The sequence below is a fragment of the Penicillium samsonianum genome, assembly GCF_028829775.1.
Source record: "Penicillium samsonianum strain IBT 33392 chromosome Unknown utg000005l_segment0_segment0, whole genome shotgun sequence".
NCBI lineage: Eukaryota > Fungi > Ascomycota > Eurotiomycetes > Eurotiales > Aspergillaceae > Penicillium > Penicillium samsonianum.
This window is the reverse complement of record NW_026643263.1, coordinates 1,566,889-1,589,981: the sequence shown is the minus strand read 5'-3', so window position 1 is coordinate 1,589,981 and position 23,093 is coordinate 1,566,889. Positions and strand designations below refer to the sequence as shown.

General features: G+C 47.5%; 11 protein-coding genes across 11 annotated transcripts; 5 read left to right on the top strand and 6 right to left on the bottom strand.

Moving 5' to 3' along the window:
• Positions 1–54: 54 nt before the first annotated feature.
• Positions 55–1,551, bottom strand: N7471_009521 (uncharacterized protein; the record flags this gene model as incomplete). Its single annotated transcript, XM_057282240.1, has 5 exons — positions 1,294–1,551; positions 1,071–1,175; positions 747–968; positions 554–696; positions 55–475 (listed from the first exon to the last, which is right to left on the bottom strand). The coding sequence occupies exons 1-5, from the start codon at positions 1,465–1,467 to the stop codon at positions 55–57; spliced, it is 1,065 nt and encodes a 354-aa protein (XP_057133123.1). The 5' UTR covers positions 1,468–1,551.
• Positions 1,552–2,838: 1,287 nt separating this feature from the next.
• On the top strand, positions 2,839–4,829 carry N7471_009520 (putative amino acid permease; the record flags this gene model as incomplete). The annotated part of the gene is made up of 7 exons (XM_057282239.1): positions 2,839–2,979; positions 3,071–3,141; positions 3,230–3,343; positions 3,406–3,869; positions 3,929–3,952; positions 4,011–4,336; positions 4,392–4,829. The coding sequence occupies 7 exons, from the start codon at positions 2,839–2,841 to the stop codon at positions 4,827–4,829; spliced, it is 1,578 nt and encodes a 525-aa protein (XP_057133122.1).
• Positions 4,830–5,230: 401 nt separating this feature from the next.
• On the bottom strand, positions 5,231–5,674 carry N7471_009519 (uncharacterized protein; the record flags this gene model as incomplete). Its single annotated transcript, XM_057282238.1, has 3 exons — positions 5,231–5,251; positions 5,303–5,416; positions 5,567–5,674. 3 exons carry the CDS (start codon positions 5,672–5,674, stop codon positions 5,231–5,233), a joined length of 243 nt encoding a protein of 80 aa, XP_057133121.1.
• Positions 5,675–5,812: 138 nt separating this feature from the next.
• On the top strand, positions 5,813–10,173 carry N7471_009518 (putative sensor histidine kinase/response regulator). Its single transcript, XM_057282237.1, has 3 exons — positions 5,813–5,923; positions 5,990–9,645; positions 9,694–10,173. Exons 1-3 carry the CDS (start codon positions 5,853–5,855, stop codon positions 9,963–9,965), a joined length of 3,999 nt encoding a protein of 1,332 aa, XP_057133120.1. The 5' UTR covers positions 5,813–5,852; the 3' UTR covers positions 9,966–10,173.
• Positions 10,174–11,091: 918 nt separating this feature from the next.
• N7471_009517 (uncharacterized protein) lies at positions 11,092–12,234 on the top strand (the record flags this gene model as incomplete). The annotated part of the gene is made up of 2 exons (XM_057282236.1): positions 11,092–11,176; positions 11,252–12,234. The coding sequence occupies 2 exons, from the start codon at positions 11,092–11,094 to the stop codon at positions 12,232–12,234; spliced, it is 1,068 nt and encodes a 355-aa protein (XP_057133119.1).
• A 573-nt stretch (positions 12,235–12,807) lies between these two features.
• On the bottom strand, positions 12,808–13,557 carry N7471_009516 (uncharacterized protein; the record flags this gene model as incomplete). The annotated part of the gene is made up of 1 exon (XM_057282235.1): positions 12,808–13,557. The coding sequence occupies one exon, from the start codon at positions 13,555–13,557 to the stop codon at positions 12,808–12,810; it is 750 nt and encodes a 249-aa protein (XP_057133118.1).
• Positions 13,558–14,605: 1,048 nt separating this feature from the next.
• On the bottom strand, positions 14,606–15,595 carry N7471_009515 (LURP-one-related/scramblase family protein). Its single transcript, XM_057282234.1, has 2 exons — positions 15,196–15,595; positions 14,606–15,117 (listed from the first exon to the last, which is right to left on the bottom strand). Exons 1-2 carry the CDS (start codon positions 15,524–15,526, stop codon positions 14,840–14,842), a joined length of 609 nt encoding a protein of 202 aa, XP_057133117.1. The 5' UTR covers positions 15,527–15,595; the 3' UTR covers positions 14,606–14,839.
• Positions 15,596–16,074: 479 nt separating this feature from the next.
• N7471_009514 (uncharacterized protein) lies at positions 16,075–16,646 on the bottom strand (the record flags this gene model as incomplete). Its single annotated transcript, XM_057282233.1, has 3 exons — positions 16,075–16,226; positions 16,273–16,539; positions 16,628–16,646. The coding sequence occupies 3 exons, from the start codon at positions 16,644–16,646 to the stop codon at positions 16,075–16,077; spliced, it is 438 nt and encodes a 145-aa protein (XP_057133116.1).
• Positions 16,647–17,151: 505 nt separating this feature from the next.
• N7471_009513 (uncharacterized protein) lies at positions 17,152–18,115 on the bottom strand (the record flags this gene model as incomplete). The annotated part of the gene is made up of 2 exons (XM_057282232.1): positions 17,152–17,811; positions 17,861–18,115. The coding sequence occupies 2 exons, from the start codon at positions 18,113–18,115 to the stop codon at positions 17,152–17,154; spliced, it is 915 nt and encodes a 304-aa protein (XP_057133115.1).
• A 361-nt stretch (positions 18,116–18,476) lies between these two features.
• N7471_009512 (uncharacterized protein) lies at positions 18,477–19,373 on the top strand (the record flags this gene model as incomplete). Its single annotated transcript, XM_057282231.1, has 1 exon — positions 18,477–19,373. One exon carries the CDS (start codon positions 18,477–18,479, stop codon positions 19,371–19,373), a length of 897 nt encoding a protein of 298 aa, XP_057133114.1.
• Positions 19,316–20,020, top strand: N7471_009511 (uncharacterized protein; the record flags this gene model as incomplete). The annotated part of the gene is made up of 1 exon (XM_057282230.1): positions 19,316–20,020. The coding sequence occupies one exon, from the start codon at positions 19,316–19,318 to the stop codon at positions 20,018–20,020; it is 705 nt and encodes a 234-aa protein (XP_057133113.1).
• Between the last annotated feature and the right edge of the window lie 3,073 nt (positions 20,021–23,093).

Below are 23,093 nucleotides of genomic sequence, written 5' to 3'. Positions count from 1 at the left end.
TTTTACATATCCCAATCAGGTGCGTTTTTCTAAAGAGGCTATCCACATTATAGCCTAAATTCGATCTTGTATAGAGTGCATCTCATACTCCTCCTCCTCCACCTTCCACTCCCGCGTCTGGTGAATAATCAGACGTTGCGAGTGCTGGCTATCCTGCGACTGCCGGGAAGCAGTCAGATCAACCTCGTCCCCCTCTCCTCTGTTCATTGAGTAGACGTGAGATTGGTTGGTCGATGCGCTCTTCCCAGTAGGTGTGAAATATGAATTTTGGCCGTTGCTGTTTGTGACGCCCTGCCCCCATCCTGTGTTGAATGAAATGACAAACGGCTTCAGACATGGCACGGTTGATACCATAATGCTGCAGTGGAGGAGAATGGCGGTAACGACCATTGAATTCGACAGATGCAGAGGTGCGTCGGGATGGAAAAGCGAGTGGTTCAGATAGGTCTGGCGAAGTATAATTAAGATGACAACCCTAAATATCGCAGAAACTGATTAGCCATTGCAGTTCTTGTTCTTGATTACCTTCATCTTTGCGATATCAGACACTCACGGAGCCCTCGTTCCAAACGCAAAAACTACTGCCGACTTTTGCTTCCACCCCATCTGAACCCCCCAGACCAGTAAAATACACAGTCCAAAGGTCAGGACATCCGTAATCACATCAAACGCAGTGATCATTTTCCAGGCAATACCCTGCTCTCTCTTGTCAGTTGGGCCACTCCATGTGAGTAAGTATAACGCACAATATTACCACAATGCTGGGCCATGGTAAATTGGTTTTGTGGGAAGCAACTAAGGGCAACCGCAATAATCGAAGCAAACGTCCATGCCATGACTATGCCCAGAAGAACTTTGGCACAGAGTAAGTAGCCTTTTTGCCGGCCTAGTTGTTTGAGAAGCAAGCATATGGAAATCTTGGCCGCGCCGTGTCCAGCTAGGAATAAGAGGTTTGCTGCATAGACGCCCTGAATCAACATCCGTCAGTTCCGTTTTCTTAGGTTTTCTCTTCCTTTTCTTCAAGTGGCATTGAAGGCCGGTTTCGGGGGTTCGGGGGGATGGAAGGCGACCTTTGCAGCGCGTATTAAGTTCGGCAGCGAGCTTTCGTCCTCTGATCGGCCCAGACCATGGGAAATTGCATCCATGATTGTTCCGACATGGGCGATGGCCATTGCCTAGCAAGTCCAACCCGATCAATATTAGAGATACGTTGATAACATCCAAGGGGTGATGGGATTAGGGGGAAAAAGAGGGAAGGTTGGCGGAGGGGAATCATAACAAATAGGAACTTACACTGCCAGTAAACACTACCACATCATCAAGCTTGACTGGCCCATTGATCGCCAGACGCATGTACAGCCGAATCAAACCCACTATGATCATCCACGTCATAAACAGGGTTTCAACGATGACAATCAAGCCACTTCGATTCGTCGCAGAGACCGCATAAGGGGAGACGGACTCCATGAGGGGAGTCGAGGCAGGCGAGATGCGACGGGGACTCGAAAGCAGAGATTTCGCGATGGATCATGGTTATAACATTTGAGAAATACTGGGGCCATATTTGCGGCGAATGCATGAATCGAAGGATCAGATGAATGACAGGGGTTCTGCTAGACTCGATATATTATGCATGCGACGGTAGTATCTGCCGTAAGAAGTTTGTGTACGATGCACGTATGTGGGCCCTACAGATCATTTTATAGAAGTATTTTATTTTTAGAGAGCTGTTCACACCAGATTAATCAATTATAGGAACCTCTATAAACCTCTCTTTTTTGGATCAACCTCAATTCTCAAATAGAACGGACTGATTACAAGTAATTATTGCTCTGTTAGTGAGGTTAGGATGCAAAGGAGATAACAATGGCTTTATGGGTTAATCCGAATTTAGGAAAAACTGGTATAACATAAAAGATCTAAATTGCCTCGGTAATAAAAATTATGTATTTAGCACGGAGTTCGGAGTACTAACTAGTTAGTTAACTAGTACATGTTACATTGTATGTCCCGGACCATGCGAAAATTAGCATGGGCTTGGCGGCCCCATATATATAATCTTGTTACATACAATACAAAATACAAGCTCTGGATGGCGGACAATGTTGTATGTGGGTAGCGAATCGTGGGGGCGGGATCTCCAGAGTTGGCTACGCATATGTATAACTAGAGCACGGAGGTCGGAATATGTACGGAGTACAAAGCTAATCCCGGAGGAATTGCGGATCAATTTAACATTTCATCCAATCGGATGATCCTAATAAAGTGTGTACATACAACATAGCTGGGATTTGGATCCTGAATGGGGCCAGACTTCGGTGGGATACCTAAAGACAGACCACAGGATGGCATTTGTGTTTGAAAAAATTCCACCCACGCCCGAAGGAAGAGTTCTTGCCTCCTTGAATAATAATAAATCACGCAAAAGAGCCTAGTGTACGGAGAACCCCTAGTAAAAAAACCACTCGGCTTGTGTCCGGATGGAGTATGTACATATGTACTGTAGTGTTTATTTCTCACGAGCGGCGCGCTCCTCTTGGTGCCCTAATGCATCGTACTTTGGCCGCTGCCAACCACAACCTTTGCTTTCTGACAGGGGTTCACAAGATATATAAAATATATTATTACCACCCTGGTTTTTATCGTCACGGTATCTACCCCTGCGCCTCCGTTGTAATTTTCTAGCCGAATGCAGTTGCACTATCATTGAGTTCATATTCTCAATTTTTATTATCTACTTGCTGCCTGCTCTTTCTTTCCTTCCTTTCACTGGTTTTCTCTTCAGACCTTGTTCATTTATCTCCCCGATCACTGAAATTGAAGTGATCATTATTCACCATGGGGCGCGAGGACGGAATCATGTTGAACGTTCAACACTCCACGCCGGAGACATCCTCCTTGGATGTCCCCTCCCAAAAGGCGGGGACGGCGCAGGACAAGCAGGATATGTGGCGTGCCGGACGAGATCAGGAACTAAACGTACGCAACTCTATTCAACTCTTCTGTCCCCCTTCCAAATCACCAAAGCCACAAAAAGAAATGAAGAAACAAAAAATGACACCCCTTGCAGAGAAACTTTCGGTTTCTTTCCGTTCTTGGGTTTACGGCTGTGCTTATGTGCACATGGGAAGCAGTTCTCTTGTAAGTCTAAGTAAATTGGTCGATATATCCACCAAGATAATCGACTTCATTATATTATATTGAATCGTGCGCTGAACTATTGCATTAGTGGTTCATCTTATGGATTGACTAATGGTGGCAAGGGAGGTATGATCTATACTTACCTGGGAGGCCTGGCAGGGTTCAGCTTTGTGATCCTGTCAATGGCTGAGATGGCTTCTATGTAAGCACAGTTCACATGTCTCGATGATGAGATCGCTGATTCTTATTTTCCGATATTTCTAGGGCCCCGTTGTCCGGTGGCCAGTATCATTGGGTGTCGGAGTTTGCACCCCCCAGTTCCCAGGCCCTATTGAGTTACATCACTGGATGGATTTGCGTGTTGGGCTGGCACACCGGTATCGCAGGATGCTGCTATACCGTCGCTAACATGATGGTTGGCGTGATTGCCATAAACTACCCTGACACGTATGTCTATAAGGCATGGCACGTTACACTGCTCGTCATTGCGGTGGCCCTGGTAGCCTTGATGTTTAACACATTCCTGGCCCAGAAGCTCCCCTTGATCGAAGGTATTATCTTGATTGTGCACTGCTTCGGTTTCTTTGGAATTTTGATTCCTCTTTGGGTGTTGTCCCCCAAGGTTCCTGCTTCCGAGGTATTTGGTTCAATCGAGGACCGAGGTGGTTGGGGTAACAATGGACTCTCGTGTATGGCTGGGCTGGTTGGACCCATCTATGCATTGATTGGTATGTCCCTGCGTTGATGGATCTTATTTTGGCCGTTGCTAACAATATATCCGGAAAAGGCCCTGACTCAGCGGTTCATATGGGTATGTATCCTGTTCCTCCCCGATATATGTAGGGGAAATGACTAATACCGTAATACAGCGGAGGAAATTCGAGACGCATCCCGGGTGCTCCCCATGGGCATGGTGTGGACACTGATCCTCAACGGCTCCACCGGCTTGGTCATGATAATCACTTTTGCGTTCTGTGTGGGCGACATTGATGAAGTGCTCAAGTCTGAAACAGGTTTCCCATTCATTCAGGTCTTCCTCAATGCCACGGGATCAGTCAGCGCCACGACAGGCATGACAGTTGTGATTATGATCATGCAATTTTGCGCGGCAATCAGTAACGTTGCCACAACCTCCCGTCAGATCTACTCTTTTGCCCGAGATAAGGGTCTTCCTTTTTCCAATTTCTTGGCACAGGTGAGTTCTTCAACACGCCCCCATCCATCTCTCTGACTAAAATGGGGAAAAACAGGTTAACCCAACCTTCACCGTTCCACTGAATGCTCTTTGCGTCAGTCTCGTTATCGTCTCTCTCCTCTCCCTAATCAACATTGGGTCTTCTGTGGCTTTCAATGCCATTATGTCCCTCGGTACAGCCGCCCTTCTGTCTTCCTACATCATTTCTATCACCTGCGTTCGTCTTCGACGCTGGCGCAATCAGCCCCTGCCACCGGCACGTTGGAGCATGGGGAAGTTCACCCCCATCTGTGACACCATTTCCATTATGGTTTTGCTGGTGATATGGATCTTTAGCTTCTTCCCTCTGACCAAGGAGGTGGACCCGACTACCATGAATTGGAGTGTTGCTATCTTTGGGGGCGTTGTTATGGTTTCACTCAGTTATTATGCGATTTATGCCCGGAGAGTCTACAAGGGTCCAGTGATGCGGGTAAAAATGATGCAGCAATGATTAATGGAGGCACCATCTGGCTAGCTAGCAGGGGCTAAAAGTCTTGTATATTATTGATCTCATTTTACAATAACCAAATAGACTTCCATCGGGAGACTTGTTCATATAATGCGTGCAAACTACGGGCTCCGTGAGATTCACGCATGCCCTACTACTCAATAAAATTCCTGTAATATTTCGGCTGACCTTGGGAGGTTCCCACGGGTCTGCCCTATAAAAAAAGTATCACATTGACTCGAGTGCTCGATATAGACCTGCCTGATGATCTAGGATTATACTATATTAAATCCTGCTTGTAGTTTCCAACCCTTATCGATCACAACCAAAATGACAAATGCCCCAGTAACCTTTATCATCCCAGTCACACGTGACATAATTTAGTGAGCTACTATTTGTAGGTATCATTTTATCGAACCATGGCCCTACATCTCGTTAGAATCAGTTTAGAAAGACACAGCACCTGATTTTCGTACCTTGGTCTTGGTATGTCCACGAGAATGCAGACGCTCCGAGCTAAACCAGGAGAAGTAGGCGGAGAATAAGAAGGTGTAGTGGTGTGATATGGAGGTGCAGTTAATTCCCAATATCTGAATTACGCATACTTTAGATACTCTATGCTATAAAGTACTCTATGCTATAAAGCTTCATAGTTTATTATATAGTTAACTACTCCGTAGACGGATAGACATTGATAAAAAGCCGGTGAGCCGGGCGGTCAAAATTGACGGGGAAAATACCTCCCGGGCTATGAAGTGGCGCAATTGGTGGTCGTAGACGTAGGCGGTGTGAACATGACCCCCCCACTCTCCTGATCGAGCCAACTGGGAACAACCAGAGAGCAACATGATTGTGCGATCGGCCCATTCATATTGGCCTATCTCGATATGGACTAACCTTTTGGAACCTCCGTACCCACCTTGAAATTTAGCATTTCCTTGTTTTCTGCCACAGCCCTCTTCTAACAACTAAGCTGTCCTGTCCAGGTGAACATCATCATCAGGAAGAACTCACTACATACATCTCATGTCATCGTCAGAGCCAGCACAAGACGGACCACCCAAGTTCAAACTAGCACAAGAGAGGGAACTATACAAGTATGTGTGTGGGGTTCCACTATTCCCCAACTTGAATGCAAACTAAAACCCTTTGATTAAAAAAAGATATCTTAACCCCAACGAAGTTTTTCAACCTGGCCCAAGCGTCCCAACACCTGAGGATGCACAGAATCAACATACTGCCTATGTTCCCCGATGCTCGCCAGATACCGCCTTGACAGCCTTCGCCCAGTTAGGGGTTCTAAGGTTGAAGGCTCAACGTGCCTTGATTTCGCTCTTCGGTCGGGACCAACATTATGTCCTGGCAGAGGCCACTCAAACACTCAGTCTTCAAGATCATACGGTGGAGAATGATCGAGATGCCTTATGGTTGGGTTGCTGCGCTGTCCCCTCGGGGGATGGAATATGTCAACAAGTCGCTTCCCTACCGCGATCGAAATCAGAGGAAGACAAACATGTGGTGGAAGGCGGCATATACATGGTACCCGATCTGCGCCAGTATGATCGGTTTAACCAGTTGAATATGGTCACCGGGTCTCCCAAAGCAAGGTTCTACGCAGGCGCCCCCATCATCAGTCCCAAAGGGATCACCATCGGATCCTACTGCATTATCGATGACGAGCCACGATCCGGATTGGACGCCCCGTCGATAAAGTTCCTGCAAAATATGGCATCGACTGTCATGACGCACTTGGAGATGGCCCGATGCAAAGCGGAACATCATCGTGCGGAGAGAATGATTGTGGGGTTCGGAAGTTTTGTGGAGGGTAAGGCTACGCTTCGCAAGGAATGGGTACAGGACACTGGACTACACCTGAATGGTCAGCAACATGACGAAGGCCATCTGAATATCCTGCAGCAAAATGCACAAATCAAATCCGGTCTGCTCACAACTGTCCATACTCGCCCGTCATCCCCGCCGCTGCAGTCACAAGCATCTCCACGAAATGGTTCTGAGCAATTGGTATCCCCCGACTTGTCTAGTGTACCCTCGCCGAGCCTCTCCCCGGGACCATTTTCCTCGTCAACAACCCAGTCCGACAAGGGTTCAGACGCCAGTATCGATCAGATATCAAATCTCAACAAAGCCGAAACACAAACTAGTTTCTCCATCCGAAGCACGGCATCGACCGAAAATCTACAAGACGACATGCTGTCTACCGGAGTTCGACAAGTCTTTTCGCGAGCAGCTAACATCATCCGGGAGTCGATAGAAGTCGAAGGTGTCGCGTTCTTCGACGCGAGCATCGGGTCTTATGGTGGTCTCGTCAGCGACACGAAGCGAAAGGGCCCAGCCTCAGATAGCGGTACTTTGGAAAGCTCCATGGGCAGCAGCGACGATAGCACCGGATCTGATTCTCAGAAAAGCTCTACCGCATCATCCGGGAAGGACACTATCCCAGAGAATACAACCTTGTGTGAAATCTTAGGCTTCTCGACTTCGGCCACATCCAGTATCAATGATGAATCAAAAGGAAGACTTGCCCTCCGGGAAGTATTGTTGAAGACGCTTCTGCGGCGTTATCCACAGGGCAAGATTTTCAACTTCAGTGAAGAGGGATCGATGTCCTCGGATGAAAGCAGTGATGGACCCTGGAATAGCTCGTTAGACCGTGAGGGTTCAAATATTGTCAACGCCGACCTCATTGGTAAAAGAACAAGAGGAAGCCGGAAAAAGACGCGCAGCGCCACGCTCAAAGAGGATGGAAATATCCTCATTCGACTCTTCCCGGGAGCTCGCAGTATCGCTCTCCTGCCGATGTGGGATTCCCACCGAGCTCGATGGTTCTCAGGCGCTCTAGTATGGACAAACACACCTCGACGCGTCTTCACGTCCGAGACTGAGCTCACGTACCTGTCGGCCTTTGGAAATAGTATCATGGCGGAGGTGCATCGTCTGGATGTCGAGATGTCGGAAAATGCGAAAACAAATCTGGTCAGCAGCATCTCGCACGAGTTACGAAGTCCTCTCCATGGCATTCTTGGCACGTCAGAAATACTTCGAGACACGGCGATGAACGCACTTCAACACGGATTGGTACACACTATTGAATCGTGTGGGCGGACATTGTTGGATACGATCAACCATTTGCTGGACTTTTCGAAGATAAACAATTTCCGAAAGGAAGGAGGCAACAAAGGCATCCAAAAACGGAAAATCCCTACAAGACGACACAAAACCACGGACCCATCACCTCATAGTATGAAGCCTTCACGACGGACACGGCATAGTGGGATGATTAGTCTGAAGTCTGATATTCAGCTGGATGCCGTTCTGGAAGAGGTAATGGAAAGTGTCTTTGCGGGCTATAGTTTCTACCACACCCCACAAAGATCAATGACGATAGACCGTCCGAACCCCATGGCACTCGACGTATTGGGGACTGTCCAGCAACCGAGTCAGGTCAGCATCATCCTGGATATCGACGAAGCTGCGGAGTGGAGATTCTCCACCCAAATAGGTGCCTGGCGCCGCATCATGATGAACATTTTCGGCAACGCCCTAAAGTACACCAACACTGGCTTTATCTTAGTGAAGTTAACGGCATCACCCGTCACTCCTACCAAAGACGCCGTGCCCGGAGGTCCTTCTGATTTCAAGGTGACCCTGACGGTCAAGGACACGGGTATCGGGATGAGCATGGAGTATCTGCAGAATAGTTTGTTCACTCCATTCACACAAGAAGACCCCCTTGCCCCTGGAAACGGACTCGGGTTCAGCATTGTTCACCATGCGGTTTTGTCCATGGGTGGTCATATCGAAGTCAGTTCACTCCGGGGTCGTGGTACTGAAGTCTCTATTGAAGTTACTCTTACCCACGTGCCCGCTCAAAGTGCCAAATTGAGTCCCTCCGAACCAGAGCCCATTTTGAAAATGAAACACATTACACATGGCGCGACCCTGGGACTCTTGGAGCTGGGATCACCTGACATATCCGATCGCGATGCAATTCTCTGTACCTCTTTGGAGAAATTGTGCAAGAACTGGTTTGACATGGATGTACATATCCTGACTCCAACGGACGCTTCTTCCCCCTCATGCGATTTTTATGTTGCAGTGCAGACTGATGCCGATTCAGTGAACACTTGGGAATCGTGGTTGTCAAAAACCCAGAACCATTCCCATGGCAATGTCAGGAATCGAAGAATTCCGATTGTGGTGATTTGTCGGTCGCCAGAGGCAGCACATCTTATGTTTGTTGCAGCAAATCAATCGAACCAAGAGGCTGTTGTCGAATTTATCAGCCAGCCATGTGGCCCGCGCAAGTTGGCCAAAGCATTTGACATTTGCATCAAGCGACAACAAGGTCAGGAACCTCCGACTGGAGGTGACTCTAATATTCATCAACCTCGGGGAAAGAAAGCGTTCCAGTTGACGAACTCATCTCCGGTTTCCAAGGAGGATATCGGAACACAACGTGAAGACGATGAGATTGATTTCCAAAAACACAAAGCAGGAAAAAAGGCGATAGATGATGAATATCGCAAGTTGGACGAAATGGAAGACTCACGACAACCTGAGGACACTTATGTTTCTCAAACTGAAAGTGATGCCATTACTTTGCCAATCCGAGAAGGATTGCCCAAGACAGAGGAGCCGACGCTCACAGTCTTGTTGGTTGAAGACAATGATATTAATTTGCAGATATTGGTTGCACATATGAAGAAAGAAGGATACAGGTACACGATTGCCCGCGATGGTTTGGAGGCTTTCAACACCTTCAAGGCCCACCCTAGAAAGTTCGGAGTGGTCCTGATGGGTAAGTTCCCTGCTTCTTGTATATGAAGCACTATTCTGACAAGTACAGATATCTCCATGCCTATAATGAATGGGTTCGAATCTACTCGGCTTATTCGCAAGGCCGAGCGAGAATATCAGAACACGCTCGATATTTCAGCGAAAGAATCATTCAAACCTGCGACTATTGTCGCTATGACCGGCCTTGCCAGTGCTAGTGCCCAAAACGAAGCTTATGGGTCAGGAATGGACCTCTTTTTATCGAAACCGATCCGACGAAAAGAATTATTCGCGGTATTGAATGAGAGAAGCCTAGGCGAGGTCAAGAAACCCTCTCAATGATATGATATAACACAATAATGGCTGTCATGATGTATTTTTTGTTGACAAGTATATATATACGATTTTACTTGTTTTGTGTTTGTGTTTATTTTTGGTTTCAATTTTACCCTTGTACGCGGACTGAGACTAAGAACCATGCCGGCCGCAAAAGTCCGGCGCACCTTGCCATGAAGCAAGACAAAAACATCAGAGTTTCCCGATATTTCCCGATATTTTTGAAGGCGTCTACAACATAGGCCCGAGAAGACAGCAGAGAACGAGGGCAAGGACGTCACCAATCGGAAACCCTGGACTCCGGAAATCCGTCGGACCTTAGGGCGAGATTTCGCGGATTTGACGACCTCTGTTGTTTCACCGCCTATATCCTCTCTTTCTCTCTTTCTCCCCGTTAATATTTGTGTTGAACTCAGGTTCTAACTTGCAGTTACAAACGTTGGGACTGGAATCGGACCATTTTGGGGCCAGGTTGAGAGATGCCCTCTTTCTCGCATTTTACTCTTCCTGTTGCGAGTGTAGAACTTGGCCAATCAGTAGTCCCTGGCGCTAGATAGGATATGGCTAGAGTATTACACCATCGCTAACTATAATGATTGATGTTAGGCTTGGGAGTCTGCTTTGACCCAGCAGATTGGTCAACCTTGACCCTAAGCCTTGTTTAGCTACGGCATGCCCTCCCTCACCATTCGAGCCTCATGATCTAGTCAGACCTCCTATTTAACCTGGGGCCATGGCTGGAGAGGCTAGCCATATATAATATCAGTCGTGGACCCTTGACTTTCGGGTATTCATTATGACTTATTCGACCACCGATATATTCAGGGTTATGTCCGTTGTTAGGCTTCTGTTGGGTGCTTATTTGTCATGGTAGCCTATCTGGAATGCTATCCCCGGAAATATCCATGTACCACTAGCAAGGGTCTGTGCTATTCGGTCAACAGTTGATAAGCCTACTGCGGGCTCCTTTTCCCTCTTTTCCTTTCTCTCATTTTGAGTGCTATTTACACATTATTTGTGCACATGCGATCTTCTCCTAACTGGTTCATGGCGCTAACATTCTCGTTTTATCACAATATGAGAGTCACAGCTTGAATAGCGCTACTCCTGTCTTGCCTTCAGGCCAGAGATAATGGATACTCAGCAAGATGCCCAGGCTGCCATTGAAGCCTTACAGCGAAGAAGACTTCAAAACCGCATTGCTCAGAGAAACCGTCGTAAGTCATCAAGATCCCTACCTTTCAGGTACTCACCCGTGTGATCTCGGCTTCCCTAATGCTATGCACTCTAAGGCAAATGGCAAGCAGAGCTTCAGCGACAGCGACTGGAAGAGCTAGAAAAACAAATGAAGGGAAGCCAGCAGCAAAGAAATGGCAATGCCTGTGCGCCTTCTGATGGTGATTACCACGATTCCCAGACGCGAAACTCGGATAATGCACCGAATAAACCGGAAAGCTCCCAGTTCGAGGGGAATATACCAGCTCCTGCCTGTTTTGAATCAGACATATCCCAATCTGAAGCTGTGGATTACGGGCGCTACGTTGCCATCCAGCCCAAGGAGTTGACAAACCAAAAGGAGGGTACTGGCATTACAAGTTCCATCCCGAAACTAAATAATCTCAATTTCTTTGATGCCATGATGGAAGAAATGCCGAACTTTGTACTGGACCCGGAGCCCGGGATTTGCTCTTTGCCTGCTCCCCTCAGAGCCTCCAATGATCTAGAGACACACCAAGAAGAGGCGCCAGAGGAGAATCTGCAACATTCCAGCCAGTTTCAGCAGCAGAAATCCACTGTGACCCAAAACTCTCTCGCAGTGATGGCTTTATCCACTGAAAGGATCACGGCGACCAATGTGTCCACTATACGGTCGCCGACGCCGCCACTGGGAATCCCTGAGAGCCCGCGAAGCGTTTATATCGCCGAACACGAAGGGAAAACAGCACTACACATCAGCGTCGAGCGTGGCAATGTGGGAATCGTGCGTTTCTTGCTGCTCTACGGGGTCGACGTCAATCGGAGGGATGACTCGGGGCGCACGGCACTACACTATGCAGCACGCGGTGCACACATCAATATCGCTGCAGAGTTACTTGTAGCGGGCGCGGACCTAGAAGCTCGTGATAATGAGGGTAGGAGCCCATTACATGCTGCGGCTGATGCCGAGTGTGAGCCAGTGATACGGTTGCTAGTGCGAGAGGGTGCGGACCTGAATGCAGCCATAGGAATTAGCGGTAGTAGCAACGGCGAGGAGGGGGATTATATGCCTGATTAATGATGGGTTGAGCCGATACATACAATGTTCATAATTTAAGATGAGCCTTTCTAGGAATAAAAAACAATGATATTTTGATTTGGGTTTATTTTAACTTTAAACTATATAAATGAAATAGATCAACGATAAAAGCTTAAGCAGTGCAATGTCAAATAGTTGACTGAGTCTAGTTCATAAAATAGGCAACTCTCGTATCACATTGCCAGTTCAATACCAAACGGACTGAATATAGACCATTTGAATCATCGAACAATGGCGAGCGGGTTAAGTTAGTCAAGTCGTTAGCCTTGACTTGAATTCGGAGGGTTCAACCGAGGATCTGGGTGGGTCAGTCGTTAAAAATGGGGCTGTTTGACGTGGAAAATGCGGCTCAAAATCCTCAAATCGAGGTGCTACAGGGCATTCAGTCGGCGTCACCATCAACATTTCATCAATTTCATCAATTTCATCAATAATATTGCAAGCTAACAGACAACTATAGATGGAATAAAGTGAGAGAGGGGGAACCCCGCAAGCAAACAAGCAGTTCCTAGCTTGTGAGATTCAGACAACGATGAAGCTAAATCTCGAGCTTCAGCCCTGGAGATCAGCCACCAATTCCTTCTTAAGCCTCGCCTCCTCTTCTTGGTAAATGTCAAACCTGCTTCCACCCATTCCAGCAACAAGTTCACCAATCTCAGCAACTAAAGCTTCAGCCTCGGATCGTCGTGAAGGACCCTGGCCCCATAAAGCTCTTGCGATAATCCTGCGAGCGCTGAGAGCTTGCGGAGAGGCCTTACCAAGGTGTGGACGAGCATCCATCCACTCGCAAACCGGCCGCGCAATTTCCTCCGCTTCCTTATATTTGCCAACCTTAACGAGGTGCTCCGCTAGCATGTGGGGAGGGACAACGTTCGACTCGTCCGGCCTTTTCTCCACTAGCATGCGGACAGTTTCCTCGGCCTGCGGGAGGCCTAACTCATTCTCCAGGGTATATATTCCCTGCCACAGTCCATTCCACCGCTTGTAATCGACTTCATGGAGTGACTGAGGTGGCGAAGTGGCCGCTTCTTCTTTTGCTAACTTGTTCCGGAGTAGTTGAAGGAGAAGCTGAAGCTTTGTTTGCTGGTCTGCGGTGTTATTGGGGTCTATTCCCACCGAGTCGATGGCGAGCTGTTCCAGTTCGGGATCTGAAAAGTTGCCCAGGAAGTTTCGGGCAGTGGGGTAACTGAAACTGTCCCAGAAACTATTCACCGGTACAGGTGCCTCCCATGAAAAGGACTTAGCCGCCTCGGCGGTGGCGATCTCGCCAGTTGAGTACCGGAAAGATGAAACGGATGCCATTCTTGAGAGGGAAACAAAACGATAGCTAAGAGAAGAGTCTATTCAAAAGAATTGGCTGAAGATGAAGATGAAGATGGCTGAATCTTCGAAACGGGGTTTTATTCACTTATACACGGCTTTGGGGGCGGTCAGAGGTAAGGGGCTTGCAGCTTCCTATCAGACAAAGAAACGTATCTACACTATTAACTCTGAATAGACCAATAGCAAAAATGTGAAATTGTGTGCTGACTGGTGTGCTGACTGGTGTGCTGACAAAATCAAAGAGCCAAAAAAAACATTCAACAGTACTGAACAACGAGGACCACAAGGTGTGGATACTAGTCTCATTGTTGTAGTTGAAAGCTGACCAAAAAGTGGTGCCCGAGGCCGGGGGAGAGTCCATGGGTAGATCTACATTCTCGGTGTATAAGTAACTGCACTGTCTGACCTCGGGAAGCAACTGCCTGCATATTACCTTCATGTGCTTCATATACAGCTCTGCCACCCCCGGAGAGAAAACAGATGCATGGCACAGAAGAGATTCAACATGTGGAGTGTTGCTTCACTGATCCGCGACAATCTTCGATGAGCAATAACCAGTTCCGTGGATGCTATACTGGAGATTCCGACTACGCAAAAGTGTTTTACGCGGGTATAGATTTTCGCATTGATGCTGTATGCTGAGCTAAGTAGGCGGGTTAAATCCATACCTAGAAAAATTGCATCATCCAAAAGATAAACGGTAGTAGAAGAGCATGAAGACACTGCATTACTATGATATTGAATTTGTGGAGATACAACGACTAGAAATAATTCATCATGCATGCAGTGAAGAAACAGTACACAAGATCATAGCATGTGGAATGCTCAAAAGTTTTCAAATCAACTATATTCCACCATTGATACCAAAATTTCAACGCATAATTAATCCAGCGTATTCCACGTCCCTTTTCAGTTGAGAACCAAATGCAGGGGTCTCTCATACCACATTCTTCACTTTGAAAGTATACGCAGCTGAGTAAAAGAAGACTCCAGATTACATGGGTGCACCAGGACGAGTAAAGAGCCGCAGAAATCTCGTCCATGTCGACTTCATTGAAATCTCGCTTGAACTTGAGTGTCGATACGATTTTTTTCAAATTGGAATATATATTTTTTCGATCAAGGTAATACCTCTTTTACAATCAGGCAGCTCAACCTTTTAGTTCAGGATTCAGGAAAATGACAGTTAACTAACTCCGTGGGTGCCTTAGGCCATATTCTAATGCCTCAGGTATAACCCTTTGACCGGATGCCAGTGTTACTATTCGCCTCGTTCCTCATTGTTCTTCTCATCAAAACAAATACACAAGGCGGCGATCAGTGCTGCGTCCACACCAGGTGCCACAACAACGGCGTAGGTCTGCTGGCCAAACACAAGGTCGCGGCCGCTAAGCAGCTTCCGGTCAATGCGAGCCACAGTTTGGCCGCTTTTATTGTCGACAATATCGGCAGTACGATCGAACCAGCCTCCTTTCATACTGAGAGTCACTGCCTTGCCGTTACTATCAGTGAAACTGGCAGTGGCTTTGGAGCCGAGCACTAGTGCAGTTAGTAATGTGTATAACATATGGAGTCTACTTTGCTGAATGGTCTTGGGTCCTAAAAGACGGTACTTACATCTGAGATTACTCTTGACCTCACAAATCTTCTTGTGATGGGTGTCTTCGATTGCGTAGGTCGAATGGATATGTAAAAGCTCCTTGACAATATCAAACAGGTGCTTGCCATGGGCATCCTCGACCTTCTTGCGACCAGAAAGTGATACCCAGGCTCCTTGCACTTTTAGAAATGTCTCACCATTTGCTAGTTTGATTTCGAAGCTATCCCCAGAGACGGAGAGCACCTTTTCTCTTAGGACTAATGTCTGCGGCTCCTTCGCGACAAATTGTTCAAATATGGCGATAGGCTCGGCGACAGGGTCGAGATTGTGGTGGCCCAGGATACCCATGGCGACAGGTGGATTCAATTAAATATTTTCGAAGGATAAAGATTAAACACTCATCACATGGATATCAAATATCGACCAGAGGAGCGCGGGGTCAGGCTGAAGCCGCTTATCGGTCTGCGATATTATCACGTGACGCTCACTTGCAACCCATGGCGTCATCTGGCCTCATCATCCAGGTTTATTGTTGTTCTGGATAACTGTTTTTTACATGTTGTTAACGTAGAATGGAATGCGTCCAATCAAGGATGTAATTAAGATACGAAATTGATTTGCAGCGTGAATGTATGCAGTTGTAGGAATATTCTTGGAGGCTGAAACAAGGATGATGGCGAAGCTCATGGGAGAAAAGCTAACATTCAGACTTAACCTCAAAAACACGTTGTACTTCTTTGCACACATGCCTTATAGGGCTTCATAAGTAGAAACATGTAGGTAATAGTCAAAACGACATGATGCATCAATACAATCATGGATAGAAAGTAGATCAGGACAACCTGACATGAAATTGTTGACAGCCCATCCCGGACATACCCCGGGGTAGCGTGCGCTCAGTGGTGACGGCCTGCGCGAGGAAGAGCATGAGGGCGGAGCAAATGTTGAGTAGCAGCCGAAATTCCGAGCTGCTTCTGTTCTCGTGCCTTGGATTTCCCGTTATAGGGCCCCTGGAGGATTTCCACACCTTGTGGCCAATGGCTGAACCCTGTTTCGCAGTGAGGAAGCAATGGTAGAGGAAGATCTTTTTGGACACTGGTGGATTGAGGGCTTGTGGGAGGTTGAAGTAGAGGCAGAGGCAGTGGACGGCAAGTGTTCGCCCGAAGGCAACTCGAGGGCATTCTTGGCTTGGGCTTCTGCAATGCCCCAAGCACCTTTTCCAGCTTGGTAGGCGTGTTCTTTTCCTTTACCGGCGCGCTTTTTTGCCTCCTCGAGTTCTTTCTTAGTGGCCTCGAGCTTCTTCTCAGCATCCTCAAGCAGCATGTTTCTTGAGGCCACATTTGGGGCAGGACCCGCGGCGCCTATAGTATATGTTAGTATCCGTCTGATATCCAAGGACTGATGAGTAGTATTCTACGACTCCTCCTGCAGGGAATGATTCAATCTTACCTGGCTTTCTCCAGACCATTATTTGCCCAGGACTTGTCCTATTCTATGAAAACCAGGGTAGTGGTCTATATCAAGACCACACCAAAGCAAATCCCGATGGTCTTCACATCGTGGATATCTGTGACTCAGCTTGTGGACTTCGTGAGGTCTGGCGGAGAGGTTCTGGAGCTGGAGCTAGTGCTTGTCCCTCATTCAGTTGGTGGTAGAGGAAGACATACCGATGGGGTCCTCGATGTTGTGTTGACAGGGGAAGAAATGAAGAGAAAAAGAGAAGAAAGCGAAGGAGCAGGAGAAAAGCATATATCTAGAATGGGCTAGTGCACGTTGATACCTACCTCAGGCACCATCCTCTTCCTGAGGTGTCCTATGATTCACCCTATTCTTGTTGCAATTACATTTAGTGTTCTCCTTGGACTAATGTAACATCAATTTGCCCATTTGCTATCAAACTACTAATGACCCTATACACGAAGCGCAAAAAGTCGACGGATAATAATTAGTGTACAATTTGAGAGACCCAGCCCTTATTTCTTGTCAAACCCGCTATCATTCTCAAGCCAAGTGCCAAAATCCTTCAACTCAGGATGCACCTTTCTCAGCTCCGGAATATTTGCTCCATAACCCACATCATAGAACCACTGGAACATGCAGCCCAAGTCCTTCATCATTGCCATTAGACCCTTAGCAACAAACCCGAATGTAGTTGGGACAGACTTTCCAGTCTTGTTCTTGAATATTTCAGTCATCTCATCATAGGTGAGCTCATCACCAGCCAGAGAGATGCCTCTGTTTTGGTACTGATTAGGGTATATGAAGGCCTGCGCTCCGAAGAAGCCGATGTCGCCGACCGAGATAAGTTGGAGCGGCTTGTCCTTAACCGTGTTCTTCCAGCAGGTGGCGAAAACCTTGCCGAAGAAATCAGGGGTGAAGTTCTCGAGGAATGCAACAGGGCGTAGGATGGTCCAGGTCATTTCGGTGCCTTTGGCCTTTTCGACCAAATGGTGCTCGATCTTATGCTTGCTGATGAAATGGGGGATAGGCGTCGGACTATCAAAGGAAGCGTCGCCACCGCGATCAACGGATGAATAGACGAAGTGCTTGACATTGTTCTTTAGAGCTGCGTCGACAAGACCCTTGCCCTGTCTCTCTTCGGCTTCCTGGTTTGATCCACCAGCGACCGGGACCTAAGATGTGATTAGCTCTGATGCACAAATTTAGTCGCTAACAACTCACTTGGACGCTGTAAACGCCCCAAATAGGCTGAGAAGTGGCCTTGTGGGCATTGTCGAAGATCTTCTCGGGCTCATCTAAATTACCTTCGACTAGTTTGATGTTCGAGGACTTTGCTTGGAGTTTCTGCGCTCCACCAGAGGACGCGTCGCGAGTGACGGCAAGGATTTCGAAGTCTGACTTTGCTTTGAGAAGAGCTGCGACAACACTTCCACCTTGCTTGCCGGTCGCACCAGTGATCAGAACGGTTCTCGACATGTCGCTATGTTGAAGCAATATATATCGTTGGTAGCGAAGATATTTGCAACGTCAGGTTAATCCGCAAAGGTAGAGTACTTTTACGAAAACTATTTGGAGATATGATCAGTTATTTAATACTGATTCAAGTGAGATAAGCTCCAGACAATGTTCTTCGGAGATTGATAATCGATGCGATCACAGTTAAGCATCGGCGTTCATATCAATCCCGCGCTCTCCACATCAACCACAATGATTGGTCCGCCACTACTACAATGGTGACCTCACCTCACGTTTCTCGCATCTTCTGTTTTTCGATGGCAATATTTGGTAATAAGCGCCTGGTCTCAGATTGGCTCCGTGCTTGAGCCATGTTTCCGCTATGGCAGACGGAATCCAAACGAAATCTGCAGTCACGCGCAACAAACGAAGCTGCAAACGATGCAATAAGAGAAAGGCACGATGCGATCGAAACAGCCCTTGTGCTGCATGCGTCAAGGCAGGAGATCTGTGTATCTTTCCAGGCCCTAGACGCGCGCCCCGGATCATTAATCGACCCCCGGTAAGCGAACTGCTTGCACGTTTGACGGATCTTGAGGCAGAAGTCCAACAGCTTCGGCCAAAGCATCATGGATCGGATGAAGATGAAGAGCAGTCCAGCAATCCATCCAGTTTGAGGGATACTCGAAATGTTCTTTTGTCACAAATTGACCCAGGTCCCTTTGATTTACCAAGGGGAGGATTCCTTGGGCACAACAATCTCTCGTGGTCCGATGATTCATTTCGACAATACTATCTTCAGCCGTTGCAGATCGAGGCTCTATGGCGTGTATATTGTAAACGTGTTGCGCCTTTGATTGCAGTTCTTCATCTGGACACCCCGGCCCGAATTGTGCAGGATGCGTCAAAAGGCCTAGACATTGGTCCTGCTAGCGAAGCACTTTTGCTCTCTGTCTGTTTTGCTGCCGTGGTTAGTCTAGATTCAGATCAACTTCAGTCAGAGTTGGGTCTGGAATACCACAAGGCAAAACAAGCCTACGAGATCGCGTTAGACCAAGCGCTGAGCCGCGCCGACTTTGTCAAATCTCCTAGGATATTGACCCTCCAAGCTTCTGTGCTCTATCTCCTCTGCGCACGCGTAGATGGAGATACAAGGCTTGTTTGGGCCGAGTCTGCCGTAGTCATCCGTCTTGCACAGTCGCAGACGAGCTTGAACCGCTCATGCCCGAGCTTCCGCCTGAGAAAAATGGCTTCACAGACATCACTCCTTGCATTATAACAAGTCTCATGATCAATGAAGTGCAATTATCGCCACAGCTCCTGGATCCAGCCACCTCGTTAGAAGACCGCGAGAATCGGATCAAGTTCGTGGGGAAAGCTCTCCACGAACAATATCTCAACCATTTCAACCTGGGAATTCCAATGCATTGGGTATTGGCCACAATCACTCGCCTTCACCTATCGAAATCATGGGTCTCGACACATTCACAACATTCATCCTCAGGCTCAGGTGAGCAGCAATCACAATACATGGACTTGGTGTTTCTCACTGCCGTTGAACTTGTCGAATTCGCACATTTCCTACAGACCAATTATGTTACCGCACAATGGAGCTGGCTCTGTAGCAGTTACAAGCAAAAGGAGACCATTTCTTACATCCTCGACGAGTTACGCGCTCGCCCACCAAGTCCTGAAACAGATCGTGCTTGTGAGGTGGTGACCAGAACAACTTCCCTGTGGAGACAATGTCTCCTCGGCACTGCTGGTGAACTCGAAACGCCTTTGCTTGGGCTGATCCAGCGTGCTGATCTGCTACGAGAGGGGAAACTGGAAAGACAGATGGATGTTTCCGAATCATACAGAAATCCATCCACTCTTGCATGGCTTCAGGGAATCTGGCCCTATCAAGACATAAATGAACTATGAAAAATATCATTCGCAAGGGTTTAACATAGCTAAATTAAAAATTAAAGCCGGAGCTATTGAGGTACTCCTAAACTCTAGGCGACTCATTTAAAATCCAGCAATTGCTCCACAAAGCCTACATATGTGCCTATCATGTAGATAGATTATGTGTTTTATCCTTGACAACCTGAGGCTCTCGGGCGGTTATCCCTCAGGAACCCGTTGTTGCTTTGAAGGTTTATATACGTAATTACCTTAGTTTCCTTATTTACTAGGTAGAAAGGGTCTCGGAAGTAGGATAGCCCTGAAGAACTATGACTATTACATGCTCAGTTCGGGGATGAAGTAACATGTATTTCCCACTGAGAAGTTCCCTTCGCCAAGAATTAGTTTCTACACAAGAACGCTAGTTATCAAGTTCCCTTATTTAGTGTCGTTTAACTCGCCTAGCTGAGCTAGCAGTATTTCCTCTGTTTCAATAACACCCCTTCTGGCAATTCCATTTGGGGGGCGTGGTCGAGTATGTCTCAACAGAAAGCAGAGACGTGTGGGATGTAGGTAGACTTACGCACCGGCCCATAAAGCCCAGAGCCCAACCCAACCCAACCCGCAAATGGGTTGGGTTTTGAAGGTAGGGCCCAAAGCCCAGTGCGGGTTGGGCTTTGGGCCTGGGGTGGGGGCCCATTTGTGGGCTTTGCGGAAGTCTAGATGTAGGTAATTACTAGTATTTGATGAAGGGTAACCCAGCGTATGGGCGCACCATGGCGGAGCCCCGATGCAATGGGGCAAGGTTTACGATCCTCTAGGTCAAAGTTTTTACGGAGGCTTGACTTAGTCTTTGCCTTGATTATATATTGAAAAGTCGGCTGCAAATTTTAAGCCTTTCTTGCCTTTTTCTGCAGTCTAGCTATAAAACTGAGGGTGGAGAAAAAATACAGTTAAATAGCCTCCAAACCTTAACTACCAAAGACTGAATAATCGGCCCATTAGTTATTGATTGATACACATGATATTATCGGCCTTGATATCTAAGGAGAAAAAAGCAAAAACATACAACAGTGAGGATTCGCTGGTGGTCACCCACCCAACTACTAACTCACCGGCGTGTGGCTTAAGTACGGCTGAGCGGACGGGAAGCCCTGTTTTCCACACCCTATGGTCGTATGTATCAGGTTACGTGCGGGAAAGAATGATACCATGGCAACACATTTTAGTATTATGGGTGCAATGAATGATATATGGGCGAGAGAGGCGAATGTGTAGCATGCTGGGGAGAAGCCAAGTAACAGCGAGAATCACTCTTTCGCGCAAAGAAAAATAATGGATGCAAGGTCTGAAAGATGCCAATTCGTCTCATTGTTCATCCAGGCGAAAATGTACAAAGTTTCTTGAAGATTTGACGGTTGAACTTGCTATCGTTCGACGCGGGAATCGCGCATGCTAAGATCAATGCCGCAATGGACGCGAGGGGGATACTGTCTTGATCAGCTGGTGTGGGTTTCTCCATATGTGACTACGTTAGGTACGTACTTGATATAGAATATCCACCGCCACGTTGTATTGTCCACGATCACACCTCCCAGTATCGGGCCTAAGAGGTTGGACAGCGCGAAGACTGAGCTTATAGCACCGGAGTATAGACCGGCCTTTTCGAGGGAGATCAATCGTAGGATCGCGACAAAAACTAGGCAGTAAAGACCCGATGCTCCTATACCCTGGAAAGCGCGAAAGATGATTCTTTTGCTGCTAGTCAGCTAGATTCGCAAAACGACCAAGGCACGCGGGGGTTCTCACAGTTGCTCTATGCTCCTGGATACACCACAAGTAATGGAAAAGACGAGAAAAATGACATTCGAAATGAGGAGGAGAGGCTTGAGTTCCACGAGATCGCTAAGCTTTGCGAGGAGGAGAACGAACGCTGTAGCGAGAGTCAAGAATGTGTTCTTAAGTTGTAGATAGTGGGGCTGTTACTATTATACGTTAACAGATACGATGTCACAATCCAGGCTGACTGACTGGTGCTGTTAAAGCTGTTGGAAATATTAAAGAGCGCAGTCGAGATAATCGTGCTGTCCAGTGCCGCGAGAAAGAGTGAAATTCAGAGGCTGCGAAGAATGAGTAAACTGAGCCGTCTACCTGAAACAAAGTGAATACGTACCCAAAGACTATAATGTTAAGCCGTAGAGGGGAGATGGCTGTGGCTGCGCGAAGCCCAGAGGGATCCTGGCTTTCCTCGCTCCCCAAGCTTCTTTGGCCCTGTTGTAATTTTTGTGATTTCTCCGCATCGCTCCCTTCGCTTTGTTGGCTGTCTTGGTTTCGGGGTTTGCTTGATTCATCTCGCTCTTGGGCCGAGTGTGGCTCCTGCTGATCTATGCTGCTCTCCTGTGTGGTCGGGGAAGAAAATCAGGCAGTACATTTCCGCAGGCTGTTCAGTGAAGGGCGATTCCAAGGGTTATCGACCCCTGGCTGCAACTGGTATCGGAGTCGGGCCAAAAGTCCAACACTTGTCCGGTGCACTAGCGGGGATATATCCCTGCCAGGTGTCTACCCTAATGCGTGTTGAGAGTTCCAGTTAAATCATTAGTAATTAATACGGGATTAGGGATCCGCTTCAAAGCTGATCCTAACGTGGCACCATGACCCTCTACGGAGTATGCATTTCTATCATGCTAACAACCCCGAACTCCTACGAAATCGAAACTAGCGCGGTTGATGCAGTTTGATACTAACGTCACCATCTTCTACATACAATCCTAAGCAGAACTTCATGACAAACTTGCTGCTGTTCACAATTAGCACAGTCAAGTTGCTAGGAAGAAAAATACCGTCGGGTAGAGTGGAAGTCCGCATTTAGTGCAAAACCCGTGTTCTAACCCGCGGGTCAATGCCTAGGTAAGAACACCACGATTTTTCCATATCGTGGCCCTTCCATCATCACTGCCACGTACACCATTTTGGACATTGGATGTGAGAATTGGCGAAATCTTGGATGCCCTGAATTGGCCCGACGCGTCTTTGTGCGTACCCGTGCATGGTTTCATATATCTCCCTTCCGCATCTGAAATTATTAATATCTACAGATCGTCTCTCTACC